We start from the raw sequence: 21,288 nt of genomic DNA, 5'->3' as shown, positions 1-21,288 counted from the left end.
AAACAAGAAATCACAACATTCTGATTACCAAATCAGTAGTAAATACAGCGAGTTTTATGGAAAGGTACATGCTCCATTTCTTTTGCAAATTTTCGTCTGTACACCCAAAGGAAATGGTCTACTAAGATTGGATTGATTAAATCATTCTTTGGTATGATGCCTTGGTTTTGTTTTTCTTTTATGCTTTGACAAATAAGCTGGAAAATAACTTTCAGTTAATAAATTGCAGCTAAGGGACTGTCCATAAATGATGTCATACTTAAAGGGGGGGATTCATGAAATTGTTACATGGAGGATTTAGCAAGAACTGCAACACCACACATTTTAAAATTAAGAATGTGTTCATAAAAAATCCTGTAGAGTATGTTTTATTATTATCTAGCTTTCAATCATAAATTTGAGTGTTGAAGCAGGCATATTTTTCTTAAAGAGAAAGTTCGTCTTGAAATGACTTGAGCGTACTTTTCTTCGTTTGCGAAGTCTTTCTTTCTTTCAGAAGTGTCTCTTTTTCTTGGAATAATTGAAAACTACAGAAATACTTAAATTGTCCTTTCTGACCCAGGAAAGTTATTTTATCCTTTTAAGTGCATTATGATGAGTGCTTAGTATTTTTTAAAAAAATTCTGTTATTTTAAAGTTTTTGTTTATTTAGCGTTAAGTTGTACCTTAAGATTAAACAAATCATTTAGTGAAATTTTGAAGTCTCTAAGTGGTCTAGTTGCTGAGATTGTAAGCAAAAGAATGGTTCACAGCATACAAGTTACTTGTGACAAAGATCCTAGTATGTCTCTTTACTAGCCCTGTTATTGATAATTGGCATAAATGAGGATAAAAACCCTAAGAAAGCAACGTCAGTGAACAAATTTCATTCTTGCTCTAGAGAAGCCTTGATTCAAAATTTTCAATATGATTATCATTAGCACTACATTTGCAAGGCAACAAAATTTGTAACAAGGGCATTTAATGGGGAAATTACATGAAATTTGCTATTTTCCATCATAACCGAAATAATAATTTTATTTCAGAATTTAAATTTTTCAGCGTTAAGTTGTACCTTAAAATTAAGCAAATCATTTAGTGAAATCCAGAAGTCTCTAAGTGATCTAGTTGCTGAAATATAAGCAAAAGCAGGCCTTAGATTACACCGTGACAATCAGGCCAAGTATAATAAAAGTGCTTAATAAATACTTTAAATAAAGTAAAGTAAAATAAATAATTTAAATAAAAATAAATAATTTAAATAAAAACAAATAATTTAAATAAAAATAAATCAATAAATGAATTTAAATGTATAAAATATTAAAAAATCCCCGAAACATTTTTTACCACCCATCATAAAGTAAAATTTTGAGCAGTAAGCACTAACTCTCTGAATGTGCAGATTTTTTTGAAAATCAAAGAAAGAAGCGCATTGAAAGTCATTTAAGATCACTACCAAAAATACTAAAAGATTAGCGATACTCCTATAAATAAAACGTGCTACTCCCCCCCCCCCCCCCCGCGCTCCATACTCAAAATAGTAATAATAACTTTAGAATTGCTGATGTAAAAAAGTAGCGTTTAGTCAGAGCTAAGGCCCCCATATATATACGAGCCGATGCATCAGCTTAAGATTAGCTATTTTGGATCGGAGCACGTGCTTGAGTGGTTGTCTTTCTGGCGAGTTATCGGATTTGGAGATTGTTCACTATGAGCAATTATTAGCAGCACATGTGAATTGTTTATTAAATGAAATATTTTTCGCAATTTTGGAGAAATCTGAAACTTTGCTGTAGTAACCCTAACAGTACAACAATGAAAATTCCGATCCAAAATGGCTAAACTTAAGCTGATGTGTCGGCCTATCTATATAGTGTCTCTAAACAGAGCCTGCTCAAACTACGAAGACAAAAAATACCTTCTGCACAAATCTGCTGACTGCGAGGGCATGCCAATGCCAGAGAGCTGATAAAAAGCACTTCAGGATGAAGGAAAAAGTTTGTATTGCAAAACGACCAATGGTGGCGGGAAAAACAAGGCCGAAAGAAATTTTTTTGACCTCATATGGCGCTGCGCTAACTAAAAACGATCAGAAAATAAAAATTCTCCTCACATTTCCGAAAATTTATGTTATTTTTCCTTTCTCTTGACATTTCCATGACCATTTTCATTTTCCATGACAATTCCAGGTTTTCCCGGTGCGTGGCAACCAAAAATTTTCTTGCCAGAGGTGCTTCAATATATCATACCAAGGTGTATAAATAGCTTATTTTACAGACAATCAAAATGCGCGTCATTCAATGTATAACTTAAATGCTTTTCATAGAAAACAAAATCACAAAACTCAAAATTTGAGAATCTATTAAAAATTTGAAAAAAAAAAAAAAAAATCATTTTAATACATTTCAATGAATATGTCCAAAATTAAAGAGTGAGACCATGAAGCAATTGGTAGTTAAAGCATCTATTGTTAGACAATTTTTGCCAAAATTTGTTTGAAATTGTTATTACTCGAGTTTTGCGGGAGCTAGCGAGTTTAATAATGGCTCACTGTAAAGAAAATTACGAGCACTTTAATATGATGCGTAGTTTAAATAACTATTGAGAAAAAAAATCAAAATTTTAAAACCTTAAATTTTTCTGAAAACATTTCTGTTAAAAAGTTTTGAAACAATTTCAGCCAATTTGTGTAGGGATGTTTTTGCAAATATTGCAAAAAATAATTAGTCACTGCCGAGGTCACTAGTCCTTTCAAGGTCCAACCTTGAAAGTTTTTATATGTATTCATCAAAATATATTAAAAATCATATATATTTTTTTCAAACGTAGCCTAAGACATTGTTAAAATTTTTTTGGTATTTTAACATTGAACACTAAACTTTAACATGAAACTAAAATTTTAAAGCTTTGTTGAAATACATTAAAATTTATGTTAAAAACTTGCTTAATGAGATCTCAAAAAATCAGTAATCCAACGTCAGAAAGCACAAATATTTGCAAAATATTGCAGACACATGTTTCGGTGTTAAAAGGAACACCTTTTTCAATGCAAAGAAATGTGAGCTTCTGGATGAAAAGTCATCCGAGAAAAGCAACACCGTGGAACAGGAGATAGTATAAATATCAAAAACCATCATCCAGAAGCTCACATTTCTTTGCATTGAAAAAGGTGTTCCTTGTAACACCGAAACACGTGTCTGCAATATTTTGCAAATATTTGTGCTTTCTGACGTTGGATTACTGATTTTTTGAATTTTCAGCACAAAGGTATTTATTCGTTATTGCTTAATGAGAGTGCAATTTCAACCGTTTAAATGAATATTTTGCTATTGGCATCTTAGTATTCTGTAATTGTAAACTTAAAAAATAAGAATAAACTAGAAATTAAAATTAAAAAAAAAATGCTTAGTAATGTGGCAAATTAGTCATATTTTTTACAAACCAGATTGAGATAGAAACTTTTCTACAATTAACAAAAATAATGAAACTTTTTGCACTGGGCAAAGTGGAAACAATATGCAATTTTTACTTATCAAAAAAAAATTTTTTTTCAGTGTGAATTTTTTAAAATACATAATCATAATTTTTAAAAGCATCAACAATTCCTTTCTTTTTTTAAATTAAAAATTAAATTTCTAGAAAAATTCCTTAAAAATTTTGAAAGTAATCAAGTTGTTTACCTCAACAGCCCAAATACTACAGCCTCTTATTTCAACTTCCATTTGACTTCCATTCACCAATAGTTGATCTGTATAAAAGGTAAAAAATTTAGACATGTTTATTGCTTAAGTAACAGTAGATTTTGTTAAATATACAACAACACTATTGAAATAATTATGTACATTGTGATTAAGACATGAATTTTTCTCTTAAAAAAAAAATCATTTTTAAGTTGTTTGAAGTTAGTACTGATTGTTCATTTAAAAACTGGAACAAGCATGGTTTCTTACTTATTGCACACAAATTTTATATTTAGTCATACCAGAAGTTCAAAAAAAAAAAAAAAACTAGAAATTATTTATAACAACAATTGTTATTGCACTTAGGAGACCAATACTAAAACAAAATAACAATATCATGATCAAATAAAAAACCCATAAAGTGTTTGAAAGGGGGGAAAACAAAGCCAATAATGGTTTGGCAAATACGTATGAAATTATAATGAATCTCATATCATTACAGATATAAATACATTTTAATCTCAACATAAAAGAGTTTTTAAACTTCGCCAAAATACACCTTTAATATATTTTATTGTTACAATGATGAAAGCTTTGAAATACTATTGATATGATGCAAAAGAGAATTTATTATTATTTCTTCTATGGAAATCAAAAGGAAACAACAATATTAACAGTTGAAGTTGGAATCCTAGAATTCTATCTTGTGAAACTATATCTGAAGAAAATTTCTTAAAATAAGAAATAAATACTTTTGTACAAATAACTAAAATTAAATTAGAAAGTTATAAATCTCTATTATGTTTTCAAAAAAGGATATTTCCTCATAACTCTGAGACATGTGAATTTTTTTGCGAACTTATGCATCTTTGATTTCTTTTTCAAACAGTTCCATGAAACATTAGCAGCAAACCGAATGTATTTTATAAAATTGGAGAATTTTTAAATTATTATTAATAACAATTTAAATATCACATTTCATCTTGGTTAGATTTTTGTTATGAGGCAGTGATGTAAAAAAGGTGATGTAAGTGGAAAAATTAAAAATTTGGAGATAACTGATAAGAATGATAGGTGAATCTCTCCTCCGTCTTGGGGAAAGAGACAGTACTAATAGCCCTAGTTTGTGCTGCTGTACAGTATGATTTAGAAAAAAAAAAAAAATTCAATGAAAGTCTACCTAGGAAGTTATCTTTAAACACATTTTACTCAAAACTTGAAAATGTCCACTTACATTCCTTTGCTTTTCACTGCAAGGATTTTTTATAATTTTAACGTAACAAACTTATAGGGCTGGATTTTTGATTTGACCTGTGTTAAATCCGTGTTTTATCCAGATTAAACTGTCAAAACCTCAAAACCAGAAATGCTACTGTAAACATCAAACACAATTAAAAGTAGTAAATTATTTTTAATTGCGTTTTACAATGAAATTAAAGTTTCTATTACACACATAGTATTAGTTATTATATTCTATGCAATTAACAGCAGTTATTAATTACTTTTAATTGTATTAAGGTAATCAGCAATTGGCTTTTAAATTAAGAATACAATGAAATAGTACAACTCAAAATACAATTCAAATTATTTCAATTTTATAAACAGGATATTCTAATAGATATACACACAAATAGACTTGTTTACTTTTATTTGTCTAATAGAGACATAGAAGTAAAAAAGTCTATTTGTGTGTAACACCATAATCAGAGTGAATAAATAACTTTAAAACCATATTAAATCTTTTCAAATAACTTTTAAAACAAGGGGAAAATTTGATCATCTTTTTAATGATCATCCTCATCTACATAATGGCAAAACAGTTCCAAAACCGTGTAATCTTTTAGAAATCAGGATTAAAATTAAAAATATTACATTTTATAAACCGTAGTTTTAGTTTCTGAAGAGCATATTTCAAAGCTTATTCACAGACATGACAATTGTCAAGATGATTAAGTAGAGAAGTAACCTTTATTGTATGTTACTTTTGGAAAAATATTTTTTTCCTATATTCATCTATCTTTCTCTTACAGCCAATAAGAGGCTGTAAAAAAAGATAAACAATAAAAGAATAATAATAATAACAATAATAATAGCCTTTGTTGTAGTTTCAACAACACAATTCCAGTCCCTCCGCTTGTTGATTTTTAAATTTTCAATTATATTAACTAAACTCTCTCACAACTGCAAATGATAATGAAATAGTAAACATTTGAAATAATAAAAGGTTTATTATCTTCACTAACCATCTTTTATAATAAAGTACATTTTCTATCAGCTGAACAACAAAATCTTACCAGCAATATTAAATTTAAAAAAAAAATCTGGGATAATTTTTTTAAGCCACGAATTTTCTTGTACATTCTAAATCGGACATAAACTAATACATAATTAACAGAAAAGCATATCTAGGGTAAAAAATCTTTATTTAAAAAATAAAAAATAAAAGAAAAAGGTTTGGAATTTTTACCTTTTTTTTAATATATTATTCAGTTCATCTGAATACTTCAAAACTCCTAAATAAACCAAAGCTTGTGGGATTCTAGGAAAATGGAAAGAAAATGCCTATGAGTATGCATTTTTAATGTTACATTTGTGTATACTGAGTCATAAAATACTTCATTTGAAGAAAATCTTAAAAAATAAATAAATAAATAAATTTTATTTTAACAGTTGCATACCACATGATTCACTTTTAAATAATGACTTCTAAATTATCTCTATTTGTTCTGATGATGATATCAGTTAACTTACAAAAAAATATATATATATATTCACTTAAATGTTTAACTTTAGTTGAGGCAATTGATTACAGGGTTATTTGTAAACAATATTAATCTAGCAATGAGTCACAAACTGCTTAAGCATGAGAAAAAGTCAAGGAAAAGCATGCTAAGGCTTATTTTTTTGATTATGTTTTACAGTCAAACCTTGATTTCCTCGAACCACCTTATCTCAAAACCCTTGATGTCTTGAAAAAAAAAAAAGAAATCCCCTGCATTTTCCATAAAAACTCCTATGTATTTTTGATACTTATCTCAAAATTTATTTTTCCAAACCTTTGATGTGTCAAAAACCCTTGATATGTATGTGTGTGTAATTGTGAGAGTTACTAGTGTATATTTTTCAAAACCTTGATAACTTGAAAAACTCGTTCCGCTTTTTCCCCCGTCCCGTGAGATTCGAGATATTGAGGTTGTTTTTCACCTAGAACTAGATTAATAAATCTAGCAGACCAAGGAAAGTAACAGTAGTCAATAATGAAATCAACTTTATTTCTAACTTTTTTCCTTACTTTTATAATAATTACAACTTTAACAGGATCATGGCAGTTGGAATAGGTTACCGAGTTTTTTAGAAGACTCTAGATCAGTGTTTCCCAACCTTTTTTGGCCCATCGCCCCTTTCGGAAGTTACATTACACTTATCGCCCCCCCACGTTCTTCCCTTAAAAAACACAAATTAGATGGCGCTGATTTTAGTGAAGATAAATGTTACTGAACACCTAATTTTAGTTTTAAGCTTCAAAAAGTGCATGATAAAGCAATAATTAGCTTTAAAACTAAATTTTTACTCTAAACCCCCTTCCCCCTCCCCCCCCCCCCCCCAAAAAAAGAAAAAACGTAATTTGAAGGGCTTTAATTAACCAACGTCATTTACATACTTAGCAAAAAATAAGACTACTACATTTTTCAGTAACATGCTTTTTTTTTTTAATTCAAATGCGGAAAAAATTAAAAATTTTAACTGTTAAGATTTGTTTTTTTTTAACCTTTTTAATGGCTGCCTTGTGCTTGATGGAACTCCGTTAAAGCTTTGATGTCTGGCTTTATATATTAATGAGATTTAATCTGAGGTCCCCTTTGAGGCAGATGTCCAATCTATTTCTTTGCTTCGTGAGAAGCTGCACTACAGAGCTAAATCCGCTTTCAACTAAATATGTTGAGGGGAATGAGATCAGGAGCTGTTCAACTTTTTTCCAAAGTTGTGGGTAAGTACCTATAAGCTTCACCCAGGCAAGTTCGTAACCGTATTGCTTGAAAGTAATTTTTGATTCACAATCAAATTTCAAATCCATAAACTCTGTCTGCAGAGAGTTTTCCAGTTCATCCACATCTTCAAAACTAAATGGGTCCTAAAATTCAGTCAGGAATTCGTAAGTTGATCAAATCTGCAAAACTTGATTCCATGTTCTTTTTCAACTGATCAAGGTGATCAAAAAAAAATTAAAAATTTTTCTTCAGGAAGTTCATCATCCACGATTAAACTTTTTTTTTAGAGTCGGAAACAGGATAAATTCTTTACGGTCAATATTTGCCTTGTGGATTTCGAATTTAGCAATGAATGCTGAAAATTATGCTTTTGGCCTTGATGAGGTTCATCTTGTTTCCTTGAAGCTTAATGTTGTATTCGTTCATTTTTTCAAAAATATCTGTGAGATACGCAAGTTCCAATTTGCGCTGTTTCAAATTCTCACTTAAAGCAGGATCATGCAAGTCGAGAAACTCAGCTACAGAATCGAATAATTCAAAGAAACGGCGCAAACCATTTCCTTTGGAAAGCCATCTCACAGATGTATGTAAAAGCAAGCGTTCGAATTTTTCATCATTTTCATGGCAAAACTCTCGAAACAGGCTATCATTGAGAGAATTAGCTTTGATCTTGTTAATACCAGTAATGACTAATTGTAAGGTTTCATGTAAAACACCACTCAATTTTTTTGCAGCCAAGTGTTGACGATGAATGACACAATGGATGGTAATCACTTCTGGCACTCCTTTTTTAAGGTGTGCAAGAAACCCAATATGACGACCCGCCATGGCAGGGGCACCATCTGCTGCATTTGTCAATGGAATTTCTTTTTCTTCAAAATAATCCTTCACCACTTTAAAAATCGACGATCCCTTTGTATCAGTAATCAAAGTTCTGGCGAACATTTCCTCAGTTATCTCTTTCAGCTCATTAATAAACCTCACGTAAGCTAATAAAATAGCTCTGTTATCTGTCACAGTTGATTCATCAATTTGTAGTGCAAATTTACTTTGTTTTCAAAACATTTATGAGTTTGCACTCAACGTCAGCAGCCATTTCATCCATTCTCCTGGAAAGTGTGTTGTTACTCAGGAGGAGATGACTTATCGGAGCCCTCACCAAGCAAAATTTCAACTATTTTTTTGGCAGCCGGTAGAATAAGGGATTCGCCCAATCGTATGAGGCTTACCACATTTTGCCATCAAAAGAGACACTTCGTAAGAAGCAAGAAGCCCTTTGTCAAGATCTGTTACTTGTCTTCTAAGTAATTCACCCACCTTTGGCCGTTTATCCGCTTTTGTTTTGAGATCTTGAAAATAATTAAGAGATTTATTTACTTTGTCACCATGTACTCTTGACAAATGCTCTTTCATTCGCGAGGGCTTCATCGCTTCATTGCTAGAAAATGTTTTATTCCACAAAAGACAATGCGGAAACTGCATATTTTGCTGTGATGTGACAAAACCAAATTTTAAATACTCTGCTGAATACTGCCAGCACTTCTTTTTTCGAATTCATATCGAGCTTCTACACTACGAAACATGCACAGTTAAACAGAAATTCATTAAATTAAATCGAACAATAGAAACTACCTAAGGAGGTTTATGCACTGATTGCAAGATTCTGAATGACAACTGATAAGTAAATGCAAAAATCCATTCCTACACATATCCATCCACTTTTCATGCGTTAAATATATGCTGGCGCCAATGGTCAGACAGCGCTTACAAGATTTTTTTTCTTCCTTGTGAAAAACGGCAATACAATAAAAGATATTATTTTTCGCTTCTGGGATCTTTTTTTTTATCTGAACAGATTTGATTCAGCTGTAAATCATACATGCCCTATTTTCTGGGGAACGACTTCCTTTGATTTGAAGTGCCATATGCTTGTTTCAGTATTACACAACATAGGTATTCTGAAAGATATTTCTGAATTGTGTACCGATTTGTTTTAATAAATATAGTTTTTAAAAGGTCAAGAATTTCTCATTACCAGGTATCCGAATACCGGTCGCCCCCCTATCGTCCCCCCAGAAATTTATCGCCCCCTAGAAGAGTTCGATCGCCCCCAGGTTGGGAATCACTGCTCTAGATCTTTATTAGAGAAATGTTATTGATTAGGACTAGCCTAGCTGAGTCCAGAGCCTACAGCTAGTCATCGCTTTTGTGTTTGTACTTGTACAATGTGAGAAATATCTTAAAAGTTATGCAATTACAAAAAAATGAATAAAAACTTTAAACTATACAAATAATAAATTACAAACCTGTAATCGGCAAATATTGTAATAGTGTCAATATCATTAAAAAGCACCACACCCTTTTCCTTCAAAGCAACACCAAATGTCCCCCAATGAGAATTTGTGCACGCTTATAAAAAGACACTGGAAAAAAAATTTTTTTTTTCATGAATTCAAAGCAATCATCAACTAAAAATATCAAGAAAACATTTTTCAAGCTGTACCTTTGTGGCTATCAATTGTTGCTTCATCTCTATACGATGGGAAATTGTCGATAATTAGTTTTAACAGTGTTTGAGCACTTTGCTCACACATACCAATACACTTTACAAATGTACCTTCGAATTTCTAAAAAAGAAAAAATACATGTCAGAGTTAAGAATTTTTAAAGCATGTTAAGATGTAAATGTTACATAATTTCAAAAAATAAACCCTCCTATTTTTATGTAGTGCAATACTTCTCTGAAGCCCCCCCCCCCCCCCCCCCCCGACAAACAAACGCAAAAACAATAACAGCACTAATAGAAAACATTTACATTCTGCTTAAAGTTTATTAAGAAGATTATGATAAGAAAATAGAGAAACTCAAAAATTTTGATTCAAAATATACTTATTATTACATTATTTTTATTCAGAAAGTAATATGCTTTAACAGAGATTCCCAACATGGTTGGATTTTTGAAGTCAAAAACCTATTATTGGCGCAACATGTCAAATGCTAGTCGAAAACTCAAAAACCTGATGATAACGTCAAAAATCTGCCTGAAAACTGTCAAATACTGACATTATTACCAAATATAGTCACAATTGACAAAACAAAAATGAAAATAAGATACTAGAACGTGAATGAATTTGATTTTTAAAAGGGAACTTTCTGTTCAGTATTTTATGGGAAAAAATAAAGATTTACATTGGTTTTGCATTTAGGTTTCGTTCTTTTTTGTGCAGTTCTGTCTTTTTTCCGAAATTTTCGTTTTTCAGTAGGGAAAATCTGATAAATCAGTGAGATTTTCGACACACAAAGAGGTTGCTAAACAGATCACCATTATTTTTTGTCAAGGAAAGCAGTAACCCAATTTTTGGAAAAAGGCAAGTATGTTTCAACTCATACCTTGTCCAAAGTCTATTTTTGGTGCACACAAAAAAATGTTCGGTTCATCAAAATGGAGGTGCAGTTGTGTTCAAATCCTGCATTATTTGAACACAACTGTATTTTTCGTCACATATTGTATTCAACATAATCTGATCCAAAAATATGAAAGGCTTACAGTATTTGTTATAATTTCTATGTGACAGCGATTCCAAATGGGGTCGCAACATTATTTCTACTTTAAAAATATATTACATGAAAGTAAAAGGAAATAACCAACATTTTGTAGCACAAAAGTACGGATTACTGCAGACATTTGTTTTGGGGTTTCAAGGACTCTTTTTTTTCAATGCAAAATAGTGAGCTTTTGGATGTAAAGACCTTCCGTAAAAGCAATGAGAATGAACAGCAGACAGGTAAAATAGCAATTAACAAAACAAACAAGACAAAATGAAACTTAGAGTTGAAATTTATTGCATAATTAACTTCAAGAAAAAAACTGTTAAGCAATAAATTTTCCAAAAATCCCATAATAATAAATTTTGCTGCGAAAATGAAACTGCTAGTTAATAAATTAGTAATAAATTTTATGTTAGAAAAAAATTGTAACAAATCAATAGTTACATTTAGCAAAAGGCAGAATAAACATAATACAGGAAAACAACAAAAAAATGCAAAATATGTTCAAATTAAAACAAGAAATAGAAACATAAAGACAGAAAAAATATTTCGAAAAACAGAACAATAAACATCTACAACAGAAAAACCATAGGAGCTCAAAGAAGAAGGCAAAAAAAGACAGATTACATGAATGAATACAAAAGTACAGAAAAATGGCTTTAAGATCGTTCCGACATAGGTAGGACCCCATGTGCAATTAGTTTTATAAATTCCACAACAATAAAGAGAATTAATAAAGTCCATAAGAGAGGAGAACAAAAGTTTATGAATTGGAGAAAACAACACCAGGAATTGGAAATGTTTTAGAATCTTAGCGACCGGAAAACTAATAAAAGGAAAGAATGGCAAAATGAACAAATTCATAGTTATGAAAGTTCTTTTGAGAACATTACTTTGAGATTTTTAGAAAGCTTTTTCATCAATGAAGTCAATCAAAATAGGCAGATAGTCTCTATCAATTGCCACAGCTCTAAGATAGTTATGTTCTGCATTAAGAAGTTCCTGTGAATAACAAGTCTACAATAGACAAAGGTATTAAAAGCAGAATATTTTTGATTAGGTGAATGAGAAAATAGGCTATGAGGAGGTCTAGAAAGAGCAAAAGGTTTGAGATGAACAGTAGTTTCAAAACCAAACTGTTTGAGGAACGGGAACATGGAGAAAGAGAAGCAATTTATTTTGTTCTAATTCATACAATAATTGAATATGAGGATCAATAGAGGTTTAAATTATTAAAGCCTCTTCAACACTAAGCAGAATATGGCTCATAACAACAAAACATTTATTAACATAGCAAACATAAAATTGAAATTGTAATTTTTGCTTAATTTCAGAGTAATGCATGTAAATGTCACTAATATGGCTATTTGGGTTTTCCACAGCCGGATCCAGGCCCGGTTCCTGGGGGTAGGTGGTAGAGATGAGACGGGTTCAGCCCGGGCCCGACAGCCCGAGCCCGGACTCTGGAATCGAAAGTAAGTTTCGGGCTCGGACTCAAGCAAATGTATTCAATCGTCAATCTCCAAACAAATTCACAGAAAATAAATATTTTCCTACTTTGAGAAAATGATACAAACATTTAAATCAGTTCAATCATTGTGAAAATTTAACCGCCCCCCCCCCCCACCAAAAAAAACTTAAGGCTTATTTACAGTATTTTTTTCTTTTTTTTTTGATTACTATTGCAGTATATCATAGAGGAATGCATTTGAAGTGGAGCATTTTGAGAAAATTTAGAAACTTCTGCTAATGAAGAACATTTGACTTAACATTTTTCATTAACCAAGAGATCATGTCAGACTAAAAGGCTTGGTTTTTGATACAAGAAAGTTTCCTTCATTCTCAGGGCAGGCTCGGATTTTGGTCCGAGACAATATCACTTGGGCTCGGTTACAAATTTCCGAGCTCGGGTGGGCCCGGGCTCTCAAAAATGAGCCCAAACTCATCTCTAGTAAGCGGTCACTTAGAGCAGCAGATTTTAGGGACGGCAAATTTTGAAGTTGAAACTTTTTTTTTTTTTTGAGTATGAATATCTGTTTCAGCACCATAACATTCACTGCTTTAATGCTAAAAAATAATAATAATAATAATTTAGAGTGTGTACCAGAGCTTAGGTCTTCAAAACCCAGTTTGGAATTTAACTAGAAACTCACTTTAGTTTTAAGCACTTTCCTATATTTTTATTTTATTAATATATGATTATTATAAAAATTCAAGGGGGGGGGGGCTGCACTTGTCGAATTCGCCTAGGGCGGCAGAACTACTAGAGTGGGCCCTGGCTCTAGATCCTCCACCGTAGCATAAAATCTGCTATTAAAAACAAAAGAACATTGTTTTAAACAAGTTCAAGTAAGGAAAATTAACTCGTCAATTTCCTTAGAGGTAAAATGAAATTCAGAAAGTCTACCCTTAAGGCACAACAATGAACCCTCTACTGGAATGTTCATAAAGAGGTCACATCAAAAGAAGCCATAAAAGTGTTAAATGGAGCAAAATCATGAATTTTTTCGACAAATGCAGTCGTATTTTTAACAGTGAATAAATAGATTGACTCTTAAGGTGAGAAAACACTGAAACTAAATATCTCGCAAGTTTATAAGAAGTTGTGCCAATATTGGAAACAATTGGTCTGAAAGGAATACCAGCTTTATGTATGTGGGTAAAGAAAAAAAACCTAGTCCAATTAGCAATAAAAGTAGTAACAGAGCACTTAACTTTCAACAGGATAGACTGGGCGAACTTGACAGCCAAAGAAATAGCCATTAATTCATTATCATAGGGATCATTAGAAAGTTCTGAATAAGGCCCAGAAGAAAGAGGTTCCTTGAAATCCCAAGACTTGTATCTGCAGTAACCTGTTATTTTGTGTGTGTGCTACAAAATGTTGGTTAGTTCCTTTCATTTCGCACAAAGGTATTTATTTATTTATATCATAATTTAGTTTTTAAACAATTACATAAGAGAAAAATATGGCACTATTTTCTTTTTCCTTTGAATCAATGTCAACTATGACTGACCCCCACATAGTTATACATATTGGGGACCCCACATTGTAAAATGCATTTATATATGTGGGGGTACACAATAGAGATGAGTTCGGGCTCATTTTTGAGAGCCCAGGCCCGCCCAAGCCTGAAAATTTGTAACCGAGCCCGAGTGATATTGTCTCGGACCAAAATCCGAGCCCGCCCAAGCCCGTATCAAAAAAAACTTTCGTGTATCAAAAACGGAGCCTTCTACAGTTTGACATGATCTCTCTGTTAATGAAAAACGTCAGATGTTCTTAATTAACAGAAATTTCTAAATTTTCTTAAAATGCTCTACTTCAAATGCATTACTGTATGACATATTGTAATACTAATTGCAAAAAAACAATATAAATAAGCGTTTATTTATTTTTTTGGGAGGGGGGGGGGGACATTTGACATTGATTGAACTGATTTAAATGTTCCTTCCATTTTCACGGAGTAGGAAAATGTTTCTTTGCTTTGAATTTGTATGGAGATTGGCAATTGAATATCTATGCTTGAGCCCGAGCCCGAAAATTTGTACCCGAGCCCGAGTGATATTGTCTCGGACCAAAATCCGAGTCCGCCCAAGCCCGTATCAAAAAAACTTTCTTGTATCAAAAACGGAGCCTTCTACAGTTTGACATGATCTCTCTGTTAATGAAAACTGTTACGTCAAATGTTCTTCATTAACAGAAGTTTCTAAATTTTCTTAAAATGTTCCACTTCAAATGCATTACTGTATGACATATTGTAATAGTAATCGCAAAAAAAAAAAAAAAAAACAATATAAATAAGTGTTTATTTATTTTTTTTTTGGGGGGGGGGGGAACATTTGACATTGATTGAACTGATTTAAATGTTCCTTTCATTTTCACGCAGTAGGAAAATGTTTCTTTGCTTTGAATTTGTATGGAGATTGGCGATTGAATATCTGTGCTTGAGCCCGAGCCCGAAACCTATTTTCAGTTCTAGAGCCTGAGCCCGTCTTATCTCTAGTACACATATGGGGTCACGGGTTGTTTAGTCGGAACAAAGGGGATGGAATGTGGAAAAATTTGGCAACCACTGCTGTAGAGTAATGAAATAAATGTCGATAAACGATCATTTTGTGAAAAGGGTTGGGTTTTTTGCCGGCAAAAAGGTATTTTTGCCGGGCCGGTGGAAAAAACCATGGCAAAAATGGAAAAAAAACGGCAAAAATGGAAAAAACGGCAAAAACCTAATTGCAAATAAAGTAGCATTATAGTGTTAATCAAGAAATAGTGACAATATAATATAAATAATGCACTTTAATATTTTAGTTATGTCTCTCCATGTTACTTCTAATTTATAAGGTGAAAAATAAATAAAAAACAAATGTTGGAATTGCAAAACTTAAGATTTTAAATGTTTGCTAAAACAATTTTTTCAGAATGAGCCAATTCCTTCAATGCTAAAACAAAGAATCAAGGGCGCCCATATAGGGGGGGCAGGGGGGGGGGCTCGAGCCCCCCTCCCCTTAGAAATGAGGACTTCCTTGCTTTTAGTACTTTTTTCTTTGCAAAAATGTAAAAACATTTCTTCTCCAGCCATTAATGAATAAGTTATTAAAAATGTCAAATTTTAATGACTGTAATCTGTACCGAAATCTTTTCCCATGGGAAAAATATCCTCCTAAACCATGGTTAAAATATCTGAGCCCCCCCTTACAATTTTGTATATGGGCGCCAATGCGAAGGAATGTGTACTAGTTAAGCTTAGTAAATTAATATAAAAAATTGAATTCTAATTATATATATATATTTAATTAATCACTTTTTTTTGATAACACTAAGATTTTTAAGTTATTTAATTAATAACAGAATATTTACTTGAATATAGAAAAATATTAACTTTTCCTCACTAAAGAAATAATGCATTTTTTCTCACTTACTGGGAAAATGGATAGCCAAGAGAGGAATTTAAAAAGAAGAAAAAGCTGATCAATATGTGTATTCTATATTCACTCTACTTTTTAGTGATACTAGCTCACTCTACAGAAAATGGCGAAGCCTTTTATCAAAATCTTTTCATGCTTTTACTTTTATATAAAAAGAAAAAAACTATCCGTAAGTTGTTAACACAAAATCTATTTTTGCCACTTTGGCAAAAACTGGCAAAAATCTATTTTTGCCAGGCGGTAAAAACCGTGGTTTTTTCCGTGGTTTTTTCCATGGTTTTTTCCGCCTCCGGCAAAAACTTGCCAACCCTGTGTGAAACATATTTTCATCACTAGCTTCATAGGTTTATTATGCTTTTGTTTTTTCATGGTATGTTTTGCAAATAAAAGAGCAATAAATGTTAAATTTCTTTTTGTTTTTACATTCCCTTGAATTCACTTGATTTCAAATTTGTTTTTCTGTCCTAATTTATTTAGAAACAAAGGTTTCTACTGTAAAATCCTTTCTATTTTTTTTTACAGAATTAGCTGGCAGAAAATTTTATGAAAGAATTAAATAAACAGAATTATCTTACATCAACAAGAGTTTTCCCAGATTCATTTAAAATTTTATGCCTTTCGGCTAGCATAGGCAGTTCAGTCCCTGTATCAGATCTAAATATATGCTGCAGAGCATCCATAGACACATTTGAGTAATATACTGGAGAAGTAATGTTATAGCCTTCCTGAAAAATAAAATAAAAGCTGTTACACAACAACGTCAGCACTTAATCTTTTGAGGAACATAAACTTTACAGAAGCTTGCGATATCTTCAAAAAATAAATAAATAAAAGTAATAACAGTATATCTTTTTAGAATAATTAGATTCTGATGTTCTAACAACAGGAAAAAAATACAATTTATAAACTATTAGTACTTGATAATTTATAAAATTGATTTTGAACATAGAGGACACATTTCCACAACACAAGCATGAGATTCTTGCTCAGATCCAGGATTTTCTGCTTTTTTTGTAATTTTCCTCGTTTTCCCCAATTTTTGTCACTTCTCTAATATTTTTTATGATTTTTTTTCAATGATAGCATGTGTGAAATGTCTAATTTTTTGCCATAGCAAGGCTACTGTTGAAAGAAGGTTTTCAAGAAATTAGTTTGAGGAAGGAAAACAGAGACATGTGTTCTAGGGATTTCCTTGAAGTTGGTAGCTTTTAGCCTCCCCCCCCCCTTTTTTTCGTATCTATCTTGCTTACTCAGTATTTTTAATTTCGTCTCTTTTCCCACTATTTTTTATCATAGAATTTTGCCTCATGATCCAAAATAGCAGGAAAAGAAACTTTTGAGATTTTTTCTCTTCCTATTCTATTTACAGCATCTATACAGTGAAATGTACAAAAATTTTGCATCCTTCACAGAAATTGAAGATTTTGTCTTCAGAGCGTACATCAACTGTCTTTAAAGTGTAGACGAATATTTTTTACCGTCAATTTCCTTTAATATAAACATAAAAAGTTTTTATGTTCATCAGAGCAAAATACCAAGTCCTGTTCTTTACAGTAAAGGAACTAAAATGTAACGTTAATAAATTTCAACTCCTTGAATCCTGGTACCAAAAATTAAAAAAATCCCAGTTTTATGATAAACTACACCAGTGAAACAATGTTTTCAGCAATAAAGTTCACTTTTTCCGTAAAGGATTAGATTTTTACATGTCGTTTTCTGTTTTGCATTCCTTTTCTTTCCTTTTTGGCATAATGGTTCTTAAATGTTTAAAGGAAGAAACTTGAGAATGATTTCTTGGCTGTACTACAGGCTTTCACTCACAGTTAAAATGACTTCTAAAACTTTATTTCCAGGGCCGGATTTGGAAGTGTGGAGGCCCCGGAGCAACGAAGGAGTGGAGGCCCCTAATCAGGGGTGGACTGCCCCTGGAAGTTTTATGTGGAAAAATATTATTGTCGGCCCTATCCAAAAAATTTTTGCTGTATTTTTCCCAACCCCAAAAGTTTCTAGTGATTTTTTCATTAAAAAAAAGAATAGAACAAGTTTTTTCGAAGACTACATGTCCTTAAAAATTTTTTTTTTAAATCCCCGTTTTGTAATAATGACAACTTTTCTGTTGCTGGCGAAAGAAAGCGTCTTTTTAGTTTTTGTTTTAAAGCCATGCTTTTTACCTTTTTTTTAAAAAAATTTTAATGTGTTGGCTGCTGTCCGTTTTTGGATTGAGCTTAAAACGGATAATGATATCAAGAAAGCAATATAAGGGGTCTCCCTGTAAGTGAGGTATGGAATATCCCAAAGCCTGCACCCCCAATTTTTTGGGGTCCGGGGTTTCTCCCCCTCAGAAAATTTTGAAAAATAGGTATAAAATTCTGCATTTAGAAGTCTTATAAGGAGTGATTGGAACAAAAGAAATCAGGAAAAAAATAAGAGAACAAAACTTTTATTTTGAGTTTCTTTTTCAAATTAGGATAATTAAATTTTGTGTCAATAAATCAATGACAGCAATTGACAGACAAAAAGACTGAGGAAGGAGAAAATATAATGCATTGTTACTTGGTCACATTGGCTTTCGGTACGATTAATTTTTGATTAACCCTCCAATTCACAATAGATACAACAATGAAATAAATATAAAATGATCAATAGTAAAAAATGCTTTAAAAGAAATGGTGTACAGATTTCGAAAATGGGAAACGTAAGAGTAACATATTACCTATTTTTACTGTTTGACCTATATATGTAAAGGTGATGGTGTTTCTTTGTTTGTACTCGATGGCCGGAAGTCCCCATGGCACCTACAGCTCTGAAACTTTGAACAAAATTCGAACGTAACCCGGGAGTCTGAACCTCGAAGCCGAAATTCTAAATTTCAAATTAATTTTTCTAATTAACTAATTAAGCTAAATTCCGGTTAATTAGGGGGTAAAAAGTCCCCCATCCCTAAACTGGTTTTCCTTCTCAAACAAAATGATGTTTGTTCCATTTTTCTCAATTAATTAGAACAGGAGGTATAAGCGATTCTAATTGAGATAAATTTTCAAGGCTTCTCTTTCGAGAAATTGCTATAACACTAGATCCACTTTCCAGACAATTTTCAACTATAACACTAGGTCCATTTCGCAGACATTTTTTCAATTATTTTCTTTTTAAACATTTTGGAGGAAGTTCCCTTCGCTGCTTATGAATATTTTACTGTTATTACTTCATTTTAAATTCATTCTGCGTATGTTAATTGATTTGCTTTTTATTTAGAAAGTCGCTTGGCGAATTTGGCGATGAATTATGGAGTTTTTGCATTTGAAAGCTACTGCAAATATAATTTTGATGTAATTTTTCTTTAATTCAACGGATTTTCTTTAAATTTTTAGCACAGGCATGGCTGTGCGGGTATTGCTCGTAAGAAATAAAATGAAGCACACCTTGCTTAGGAGTTTCAAACACTCTTAATCTAGTTATTTTCAAGGACTTTAGATTTGAACTTTAATAAACGAAAACAAATTAATTTAAAGTAACGGTTATTTTAAATTCATATTCTTTTATTTAAAGTGTTGAAAACAACAAAATTTTAGCAAACACATGATTAAAAATATTAAAATGTCCTGTAAATATATAAACAGTTCTTGTCATTGTTGGTTCAAAACAGATGTAATTCCACGCTGTATAATAAATAACTCGTTATTTTTCCCAGAGACGAAATTGCGAAGAGAGAGATTATCTAATTGGTTGAGAAAAAAACATGGCTCCGTCTATTATATAGAAAGGGGCGGGAAAATTAATAGTAAACACGAAGAGAGAGAGAGAGAAAAAAAAAAACTTTCTTGGCAGGCGTTTGCATGTTATCGGATGGAGTCTTTTTCTTATGAAGGAAAGGGATCAATGTAATATTTCCCATACAGCTTTAGAGGGCCATGAAAAACATCCCCACCCCCAATATACCACTCCTTATAACAGAATTCCAGGAAACATCAATTCCCAACAGAGATAGCAAGAGACACCACCTGCCCTTAAGGCTTCACTTTGGGCGAAGGACTACCCCATGAAGCCATTGTGTTCTCACTTTGTAACAAGATACGGCAATAGTTTGACAAGAAAAGAGTGACCACTGGAAGAGGAAAACCATCTAATCATCATCCTCTCCGACCACCCCCCCCCCCCAATTGCAGTTCTTTCAATGGTCTAAAAGACAACTGACTGCGACTTTTAAATACACAAGATCGGCCGGCCTAGCTTAATTGTTTTTTCTTCTTTTACTTCCTTTTCTTTTTTTTTGCAAACTAAAACTGACTTTGAAAAAAGAAAACGGCCCAAGTTAGGCCCATGTGAAATTTTCCACATCTTCTACATGGCCAGTCCGCCCCTGCCCCTAATCAGGATTGGAAAAGATCATCATATTTTCGAAAATATCCTATACTTTGATATATATCCAAACATTTTGATATATATGTATATATCCAATATTTTCAACCTGTGAAAGTTAGGATATTTTGTAAAATTTTTATTGTGGGGGCCCCCTTGTTGTGGAGGCCCCGGGGCAGTAGCCCCGTCTGCCCTCCCCTAAATACGGCACTGTTTATTTCCTATGATGAAGTAAAAAATTTCAGAAAGCACTCAATGAAATTTAAATGGGTAAAACTGGAACAATTTCTCATTCTGAAAAAAAATAACTAAAAGTTTGAAAGTTCATGTGGTTTTTTGTTGCTTCTGGTTTTGTTTTTGATTAATTACAACTTGTATGGTTCAACTTGAACTAAAAATATTCTATTGGCCAACTGCAGTTCTCATTAGTAACACATCCAGGCCCAAATCTATTAAGTTTGGGCCCCCCTGCAACAAAATCTGTGCGGCTCCTCGCCAGCAGTGTATATTTGTAACATTAATTAGTCTTGGTGCTTGTTTTTTCAATTTTTCGTTTCAATTTCTTAAACTGTTGGGCTTCTTAAGGATGTGGGCCTGTCTGCACTGCGGGTATGCAGATCCAAGCATACACAGATACAGTAAAACTCCTCCTAACGGACACCCCTCTTATGCGGACAGTTTTTAATTCCCCGCCAGAAAGACATTAAACCTAATGTATTTGGAACCTCTTGTACGGACACCATCAAATACGGACACAGACACTATTTTGGCAGCCATTTACATTGATATATCTTTTTTATCGGAGA

At 32.2% G+C, this 21,288-nt stretch overlaps 1 protein-coding gene across 1 annotated transcript in view; it reads right to left on the bottom strand.

Annotated features, from left to right (window-relative positions):
* Positions 1–17: 17 nt before the first annotated feature.
* Positions 18–21,288, bottom strand: part of LOC129235320 (queuosine salvage protein-like) — a 35,200-nt gene continuing 13,929 nt past the window's right edge. The window contains 8 exon segments of the mRNA XM_054869055.1: positions 18–197; positions 3,660–3,729; positions 6,130–6,198; positions 9,955–9,995; positions 9,997–10,038; positions 10,040–10,071; positions 10,152–10,275; positions 16,702–16,851. Coding sequence (XP_054725030.1) covers positions 33–197; positions 3,660–3,729; positions 6,130–6,198; positions 9,955–9,995; positions 9,997–10,038; positions 10,040–10,071; positions 10,152–10,275; positions 16,702–16,851 — 693 coding nt within the window. The 3' untranslated portion in view covers positions 18–32.

This window comes from Uloborus diversus, chromosome 2, assembly GCF_026930045.1.
Source record: "Uloborus diversus isolate 005 chromosome 2, Udiv.v.3.1, whole genome shotgun sequence".
Taxonomy (NCBI): Eukaryota; Metazoa; Arthropoda; class Arachnida; order Araneae; family Uloboridae; genus Uloborus; species Uloborus diversus.
This window is presented reverse-complemented; position numbering and strand designations above follow the sequence as displayed.